The sequence below is a fragment of the Branchiostoma belcheri genome, unplaced genomic scaffold (assembly GCF_001625305.1).
Source record: "Branchiostoma belcheri isolate BF01 breed outbred unplaced genomic scaffold, Haploidv18h27 scaffold245, whole genome shotgun sequence".
NCBI classification, from domain to species: Eukaryota; Metazoa; Chordata; class Leptocardii; order Amphioxiformes; family Branchiostomatidae; genus Branchiostoma; species Branchiostoma belcheri.
Genome location: NW_017803849.1, coordinates 50532 through 59831, shown reverse-complemented (window position 1 = coordinate 59831; position 9300 = coordinate 50532). Strand labels below are relative to the sequence as shown.

The window sequence follows — 9300 nt, the reverse complement described above, 5'->3', positions numbered from 1 at the left end:
TTTTCTTCTGACATTTGAGTGTGATATGCTACTTTCTGTGTATAAGTATGTCACTCTCAAATGCCAAAATGTTCTCTCCTAGCAGACAAACTCCCTCAGCATGTTATCTCTCGAGGGAGGGAGTTTGTCTGCTAGGAGAGAACATTTTCACGCACCCGAACTATTCTCTCCAGCAAAAAAAATCTCCCCTGGCATGTTAACTCTCTATTTAGCCGATTTCTACTCTTTCCGGCCGCCTCTCGAAGCCTGGTAGAGGCTAAATTATGTGTACTGGGTTGCATGTGATGGCTAAACCCTAGGCCTGTTCGTTCCACTATAAAACTATGGCACAGATCAATAAGGCATCAAAGTCATTTTTTTGTATGGCTTTGGAGCTATTGTTATTTCCATCCTTAAAATAGTCATTTCCATCCTTGAACGCAGTCTCAAGAGCAGAGGCCAGTATTAATTTCTCAACGAACACATTTTTACTGATACAAAATCAATCAATTTTGTAACATTTAGTGACAGAACAATAAGAAATTGAACTATTTATAATCCAGTAACTGAGTAGTGCCCCCCCCATGCAGGCCCATGTGTGAGAATGATGGAAATTATGCCCACTTCAAATATGAAATCCAACGGGACAATTGCTAAAAATCTAGGTCACTTTTTTCAGCCCCAAACAAGAGGAAAAATTAGATGTTAAGTGGTGGTTATTGCTAGGTGGAATAGTAGTAAACAACTATTCATTTACACATCACAAATCTCATTTCAACAGCACCCCTGTGTTTCGTAACAGTCGCAGATTTTTTTTGTGGGCACCATTTTTGCAATGGGATGCCTACTAAGAGATCAAAGTCACTTTTGGGCCAAACCAAATGCTAAAAAAGTTGCTAACGTCATGAATTAAAAAAAAGCATTTAGGAGCTTTTGTGCTCACTACTGACTTTATGATATACTAATTATGCGTGTATTTTTCAAATTGCATAAAAAATGTTTGCCAACATGCAATTTTGTGGGGATTTGAGTCAGGGCTTAAAACTGTATGTTTGCAGAAAGTATTTCCAAATTGCAGAACAATATTGTGACATTTTGCAACATTGCAATACATTGAAAAAAAAAACAGTATTTTAACCCTTGCATTGTAATGTAACAGCCTGTTGCCTTCCGTCCCAGAACCATGGCGTACCACGCTAAGGCTATCCACGGGCTGGGCTGGACGCTGCTGGTCCTGGGGACGCTCAGTATCATCCTCGGTACCGCCGCCGTCGCCACCATGGCGTCCAAGGACCAGCCCACCTTCCTCACCTACATCGCCGGGCCCATCTGGAGCGGTATATTTGTGAGTACAAGCCTTGAGTACAAGCCGTATATAACATATTTGGAGCTACTCTCCAAGCAGAGGTTTGGCAACTGGGTTTGGGGTTATTTTTTTTTGGTGGGAAAAAATCAGTGCAAAAGAGAAACCCCGATAAAAAAAGCCTAAAAACACGTCAAAAATAACCCCAAACCCAAACCTCTAGATCTGCTTGGAGAGTAATTTGGAGCGGCGTATTCGTATTTACCATATATAGCATATCTAGAGTTGGTGTATTCGTAAGTATTTGCCGTATATGATTGTGTAACTTTATATCTGGAGCGGCGTATTTGTAGGTACCTGTACTACATAGCATGCGTGTTTGTGTCTGAATTGGTGTATTTGAGAGAACCTGTCGTATAGTATGTGTTTGTATCTGGAGCGGCATATTTGTAAGTACAAGCCGTATATAGCATGTGTTTGTGTCTGGAGCGGCGTATTTGTGACTAGCTGTCGTATCTAACATATGTTGTATCTGGAGTGGCGTACCTGTCGTACATAACATGTGTTTGTATCTGGAGCGGCATATTTGTGAGTACAAGCCGTATATAACACGTGTTTGTATCTGGAGTGGCGTATTTGTGACTACCTGTCGTATCTAACATGTGTTGTATCTGGACTGGCGTACCTGTCGTACATAACATGTGTTTGTATCTGGAGCGGCATATTTTTAAGTACAAGCCGTATACACTTGTGTTTGCAATTAAAGCGGCGTATTTGTGGGTACCTGTCGTATATGACATGTGTTTGTATCTGGAGCAGCATATTTGTGAGTACAAGCCGTATATAACATCTGTTTGTATCTAGATCTGGAGCGGCATATTTGTAAGTACTTGTCGTATACAACATATGTTTGTATCAGTAGCGGCGTATACTATTATGCATCAGCGTCAGGCATTACGCTAAAACGGGGAATTCGAAGGTGACTACTTAGTGTGTACCCCTGGCGCTTCTGAGCAGCATTGCAGCATCCAATAAAGCCGGAAACGACTCATGGTAATGACTCGGTGAGGACAGAAATACCTTTTGCTGGTCCCATAATGCTACAATTTACGTCAATAACTGATATTTGATATTTCAGGTTCTGATCACTGGGATCCTGGGTGTCGTAAGCGGAAGGAAGCCTACAAACAAATGTCTGGTGAGTAGGTATAGAGTGCTATTCTACACTTACAGGTCAGCCTAACATGTAGTTGGGGAAGCAATTATTCTCACGCACAAATTACAAAAAGGTTGTCAGACTTTTCAAGTAGCATTCACTACTTTTTGTCACTGATAAAACGTCTGACAGTTTTCGAAAAATATCCAGTTCCTTGAATAAACGTTTCCTTGCGTAGAATCCATATCATATGTTATCTGCTCGTCAATGACTAGCTTAAAAATCTTTAAAATTCATCTGTGATAGTGGACGTCATTATACCGTAGGTTTAAACTGTAATTTCTAACGCGAGAAATTAGGCTCATCCAAATTTTGGACTACATTAACTTCAGTCTTTGTCATGGAATGAGCAATCCACTGCTTCTGTGACGTCATGTAATGCAAATGACACACGTGACTCGGTGAGCAGTCTTCCCTCAACGAAGACGGGGGGCGACACAGACTTTCTGCAACCTACGATCCACTGCTCACCGAGTCACGTGTGTCATCTGCATAATATGACGTCACTGAGGCGGTGGATTGTTCATTCCTTGACAAAGACTGGAGTTGCGCAGTCGTAAGTCCTATTTCTTGTATTGGAAATTACAGTTGAAACGTACGGCATATTGATGATGTTGCTTTCGAGTTTCATGGTTAAAATGTTCCCTCAGATCGTGGCGTTTATGGTGCTGGGAATCTTCACCATCCTCGCGACCTTCTGCAGTTTCGGCTTGGCGGTGACCGGAGCGATCGTGGACAGCTGCTACCGGCACTGGCTTGATTATCCAGACTACCACGACTACGTGTTCCCTTCTGACTACGATTACTACAACGGCACTGCCACGAACTTTACTACGGTCCATTATTTGTAAGAAGCTTTCCTTTCCTCTATATAGTAGAGGGAATTCATTCCTCAAGCTAACCGACATCTCACACACGCAGTCGTCCCTCAGTAAGACACCTGGAGCCGCATAGTTCTTGTTTAGAACTTTTATTCAGCCTGTCACTCGACCGGTTTTGCCTGTGTGGCTTCTTCAAGTGTACAGAGGCTCAATGACACAAGTGCGCGAAGTTCTCACTTATATATACCTTTCCAGTGCATAGTGCCCTCAGGTTAGTAACGGTCTCGGACAGGATTTTTTTTTTTTCACGATTGTGTCCACTGCCAGAGGGTAACAAAATTCCCTCCATCTATTCCTACAACACTGTAAAAATTGAAATATTATATATTTGAATGATATCTGGCCTCCTAGCATACTGAGTTATATTGTTACTTTTTTATACTGAGATCAGCCTAGGTAAAGGATTATAGGTATGAGAGATTTCTGTGATTTGTGACTTTATTGTGTTATGATGTGTGTATGTTTTTCATAATGTGGGGCCCAACATCAGCTCGGCTGCCAGGGTTTCCACTGTATTGCAGTGTGGCAATTTAAATAAATAAATAAGTAAATAAAACAAACTTTTTTTTTTCAAAATCTGGTGAAAATCAATGCGCGCGCTGATGTTATCCATAAAAATTACTTGCTGTAGCCTAATGTTTTATTTTTTTTAATTTCCTACAGTGACATTGATCGTCACCCACCTAAACCGGTACCCGGCTACAGCGATGAGGATGACTGCACCACCACGGCTAAGGCTCTGCATGGGGTTAACGCGCTGCTGGCGTTCGCTGAACTGGTTCTGGGGTTCGTGGTCTCCATCATGTGCTGCTGCGGACTGTGCAGTGCCACTAACACACCGGTCAGTCAACAATTCCTTATCAATCTTTCGTGATTCACCTGCCTATACTATACACGAATGTGCCAGCTATTTTTAACGGTGTCGCTCAATGCAAGGCCAATCATTTTTGGCCACTTCTAGGCATAGATCTAGGGGTATAGAACTGTAACAGCAACTCTTCTCCCTGAGTCAGAAACATATTTTTTGTTCAGTTTCTTCTTCTTTTTCTTCTCCAAAGATGACCCGGCCAATGGACTCATTTCTTGACGTCTGTCACCATTGTAGCCGGTGTCCGGTTACATGATGTTGCAATTTCATAGTAGGCATTTAGACTCCTGTCACCATATACATGTATGTGAATGTGTTTGAGTAAGAATTAACAGAGCAGTGCAGACCATATGCGAAGGTAAACATTATGCATTGCAAATGCTTTGCAAATGTTACTTTTCTAGTTCTTGTATGTTTGTGCACTTTTATTACACTAGGATTAATGTGCATCGGTATTCAGCCAGCCCCCTTACCCTCCCCCATGCTTTTCACACTCAATGGCTTGACAGCATCATAACGTAACATCGACTCCCTTCACATGATTCTGAATATTTTCTAGATACTACAGATTAAGGTCCTTTTCCCGATAGGATAGAGTTCTCCGGGTTAAGCCAAATAGATTTGGCTTTTATCCGGCTCGATCCAGGTATTTCTGTCCTAGTGGAAATAAAACCGTCCACCCCAACGCGAGAAACAGCTGCGAACATGAAAATCCCAATCTCATACAATACCGGAAGGAAGGATGTCTCATTCCCCGAAAGGTAAAAAGGCCATAGTAGGGCGGCCAATAGTTACAGATTGCAAACATAGACTCCACAGAATCTGCATGAATAAGCGGTTATAAAATGATTAGGTTATCAGATATTAATAACTCTGCTCTTGGCTTTATTTACTCACAGAATGTGATCTACGGTCCTGGCGTGGCTCCAGCACAGATCATGTCGGACGGACAGGGCGGGTTCATCCTACTGCAAGCAGGTAGGTTCTTTGACGACTTTTGAGGTTCTTTCCTTCGTGCTTTTTCGTACCATGGTGCCATGTATGTATAGCCTCTACCAGGGATCGGGAGACGGCTGAAAAGAGTAGAAATATTGGCCAAAAAGAGAGATGACATGCCAAAGGTCAGGAGTTGGTCAGCTAGAGAGTACTTTCACGGTCGATGTTCAGGAGAACTTGCACTTCTTGTTCCACCGCTCAGAACCTTTCAGCGTGCCACTAGGTTCTCTTCCTGCTCTCATCAATACACCGTCAACATACCTGTCTCAAAGTCATTTTACAATAACAGCTTCTTTCCCCGGACTGCAAAATTATGGAACTCTCTTCCAAACAGCTGCTTTCCGTCCGATTAAAACCCACAAAGCTTCAAAACAAAGGTCCACCGCCATCTCCTGACATAACTACATTATACTCACTTAAGTACCTCTAGCTCTATGCCCAAAAATAATTGGCCTTGCTTTGAGCGACACCGTTAAAAAAAAGTACAGTTTAGGTACTAGCTACCCAACTCCTCTGGCATGTTATCTCTCTTTTGGCCAATTTCTACTCTTTCCAGCGGACGCCTGGTAGCGCTAATGTATTCCTCAAACCAATTAAGCGACATCTATCACGCCCTTCAGTAAGACATCTGGAGCCGCTTGGAACATTTGTTCAGCCTTAAAAACGGTTTTTTCACCTTGCGGGCTTCTTCAAGTGTGTAGACGCCAATATATATGGCACAAATTCACACTTTTATACCTTTAGCCTTGTTTGTAGATATCATTGAATCATTGTAAGTTCATATAGCTAAAAAGTAGATATATGGTCTGTGTAAAGATGCTTAAAACGAGTGAAAAGTACTGATATGTTGACTTCTGTTTGTTCCAGTGCCTGCTTCGCGACAGTTCGGAGCTCAGCAGCAGGTGTTCCTGGCGCCACCTGGCGGTCCACATGCGCCTCTGCAGGTGTACTACACCGGGGGACCGGCACCGCCGCAGTACGCCCAGCCGGGCGGGGTGGGGGCCGCTGCAGCACCGCCGCAGTACGCCCAGCATGCCGCTACCCAGGCGACAGAAGCGCCGCCCATGGAATCTAAGACTCCACTCTCTGCATAGACTCTGCCATTACTGTGTTATACAGATGCCAGATATGTACGTACAGGAGAATAGTCCAGCAATTCTCTACGTACCATAACTAAGTCATGATTATACATGTAAGGTGACAGATTTCTTTCCGATTGTTTTGTGAATTGTATTCTGTGTAAATGAGTATCTAAAAGGTACGTTAAGATACTTATACCTAAGTTAGACCTTAAAATTCTTTGAAACCAAGATATTGTAGGGAAAACTTCGCTATAATAGTCCGCCATCTTGACTTTGCTTCCGATGTCACCTGATCGTGGTGCAAGTCACCAAATTAGTAAGGATCGTATGTATTCTGCGTAATGAATCGTATGTATTCCGTAAACTTCGTATGTTTCCTAGTAAGGATCATATGAATTCAGTAAAATTCTGATGAACTCCTGCAAAATATGGCCCCTTATATGTGTTTAAAAGCTTGAGCATGTTTGTTTAATTAGTGGTAGTACCGGCCGCCTGTCAATCATAATGTCAGGAATGTTTGATGACTGCAAAACAATGGAAATAGGTAATAATTACACAGATATTAAATCACAGATACAAAAATATAACATAATGCTCCTTTCACTAACATGCTATTATCTTTTTAATCAGACGTATTATTAAAGAACAGCATAATATCTATGTTTTAGCTGACAGTGTATAAATGGGCTTGAAGTCTGCAAAATGCCCGGCGTGTTTATTTTGTTCCATTTGACAACGCTGTACGTACAGAAAGTTTAAAGTTGTAACTACCAAAATTTTCTGCGTTTACATTGATTTGTATGAGAAACGTTTTCCTATGCAAGCCACATTATATGTTTATTATGTCAAGGTAAAACACTTTCAAGACCTCTTACCTTCGCCAAGTGGTATTCACCTTTAACCATGAGGTTTTTTAGAGATTTCTTCTTGACTATGCAAATAAAGTCCTGATTTGTAAAGTCCCGTTTGTGTTAATCGTTAGTACTGTCTACGAATAGTAGTACGGCTAACTTATTAGAATGGTCTGGTGGAAATCAGTTGCTCTGGCAGTATAGTAACTACTAGTAGTTATGTTTGTACGTTCGCAGCCGTAACTCGTGAAGTCTTCGTGAACGGCAAGGTCAGCAGTTGGCAGTTGCTCACGTCAGGGGTACCGCAGGGAGGGGTGTTGTCGCCCTACTTATTCCTCCTGTACATGAGCTCCCGCTCCACAGTCTATAATGAATGAATGAACGAATGAAGACCTTTATTGTACATTTTTGCCCCACTGGGCTAAGAACAGGTCACATTATACATATTCGAATACATATTCATATAAATATACATATAACTATTACATGTACATGTATATATAAATGCCTAATGCATTCTAGTCTTTTCAACTTCTTCTCGTTTCTTATGTAATTCTATAAATGTAAGATGCTGTATGTGTAGTTAGATTTGGTTTATCAAAGGTTAACAGGAATATAAGTTTTTCTTTACTTGTTAAGAATCCGAAGTGGGGAAATATAATTAAAACATGTCCGAAGAGTATGCGTCTATCACTGTCATATAAAGGACAATTGACACCCTAGATGTGGGGTATGCCGATGACGTTGGCCTGTCCAGGTCAATCCCCTGTCGGTCATGTGGTGTAGACAACACTATGTCAGCGGAAGCGTTGCAACTCGACACGTGGGCTGATCAAAATGATATGATACTGAACGGTAAAAAAAGAGTCAGCAGTTGCAGATCTGCTTCAGTAGGAACGCTCCTGTACCCCCACCCTTGTCTCTTGGAGGCGAACTTTTTCCTGTTACAACAACTGCAAAGGGCCTCGGGTTTACTACTTTTGACAGTACTTTATCCTGGCAAGCACATGTAAAGTCATCAGTTTCCAAGGCCTCCAGCAGGCTGCATTATCTGCGGTTATTGACAAAACAAGGAATGAGTGTCGCCGACTTGGTGCAAGTGTATCTGTCGTTGATTCGCCCTATACTAGAGTATGGTCATGTTTTGCTTGTTGGCTGTAGTGACGAGCTGTCCACTAGTATGGAACGAGTACAAAACGCGCTGTGCGCATCATCTCCCTTGGGGGAAAGCGAACAGTCCCAAAGCTCCCTTCTTTGAAAGAAAGGAGGGAAGTGGCTGCTTTGAAGCTGTTCACAGCTATGATAAAGCCTGAGCGCCCACTACATGACCTAGTGCCCCCCTACGGCTACAGGTAGATGCTTGCAGAACGACAGTGCCTTCACTGTGTCAAAAGCCAGGACTGAGCGACTGAAAAGGTCATTTGTTCACTGTGCAATAAAACTGTATAACGAGTCTGTTTCATCAGCTACCCCATGCTGTATCTGCGTCCAATTTTGTTATCTTTAAGCTGTATTTCACTACTGTTTATTGTTCATTGATTGTATTGTATTATGTGTTGATTGTAACAAACTACCCGCTTCAGGGAGACTTTTGTCTTACCCTGCATATGTATGTTTGTGGTTGGAAAACCAATAAAGACGTCGTATAAAAGCAAAATCCAATCAACACTTCGTTTCGTTCCACCCGTCTTCGCAGGACGTGAAGTACTAAACCGCCACCTAGCGGTTTCCAATATTATTGTTGTACAAACATGATGATGTCATCTCCCCTATCCTGTAATTTCACCTGCGCAGTTAGATGCCAGGTACGACCAAGGAGCTGTGATAAAAGCTCCTTGGTACGACCGAGCACGGAAAGGTGTGCTCCTTTTACACCCTCCGGAGTTCCGACGCACAGGAGACCGAACCCGTAACACCCCCGCCAGGACCCTCCAACACACCAGGGCCTCCTCGGCACACCAAGCGACCCGTCCCGACGGTAGTAGTGCCAGGTCACCGCCCAAGGACTGACTGAATAAACAGGTAAGAACGGGCGAGTTTATGTTGTCCGCCATACTGAATCCAAACTAACTACGAAGGCCTGCTAGGAGGGAGGGGGGGGGGGCGAGTTGTGTGTGTGTATGT

The 9300-nt window shown here is 42.7% G+C and overlaps 2 protein-coding genes across 8 annotated transcripts in view; both read left to right on the top strand.

The window, feature by feature from the left end:
• Positions 1-9300, top strand: part of LOC109471285 — an 18454-nt gene that overhangs the window by 7926 nt on the left and 1228 nt on the right. For 2 of the 7 annotated variants that reach the window (XM_019770576.1, XM_019770571.1), the window contains exon 7: positions 6111-6433. The exons of 2 other annotated variants lie outside the window; for them this stretch is intronic. In XM_019770576.1, coding sequence (XP_019626135.1) covers positions 6111-6337 — 227 coding nt within the window. In that variant the 3' untranslated portion in view covers positions 6338-6433. Of the gene's footprint in view, positions 1-1159; positions 1325-2420; positions 2481-3148; positions 3346-4042; positions 4221-5146; positions 5226-6110; positions 6434-9300 lie in introns of those variants that run through there. 3 more of the 7 variants (XM_019770574.1, XM_019770573.1, XM_019770572.1) reach the window with 3 other exon arrangements.
• Positions 8962-9300, top strand: part of LOC109471272 — a 19688-nt gene continuing 19349 nt past the window's right edge. Inside the window, exon 1 of the mRNA XM_019770556.1 lies at positions 8962-9198. The gene's annotated coding sequence lies outside the window, so the exon portion shown is untranslated. The remainder of the gene's footprint in view (positions 9199-9300) is intronic.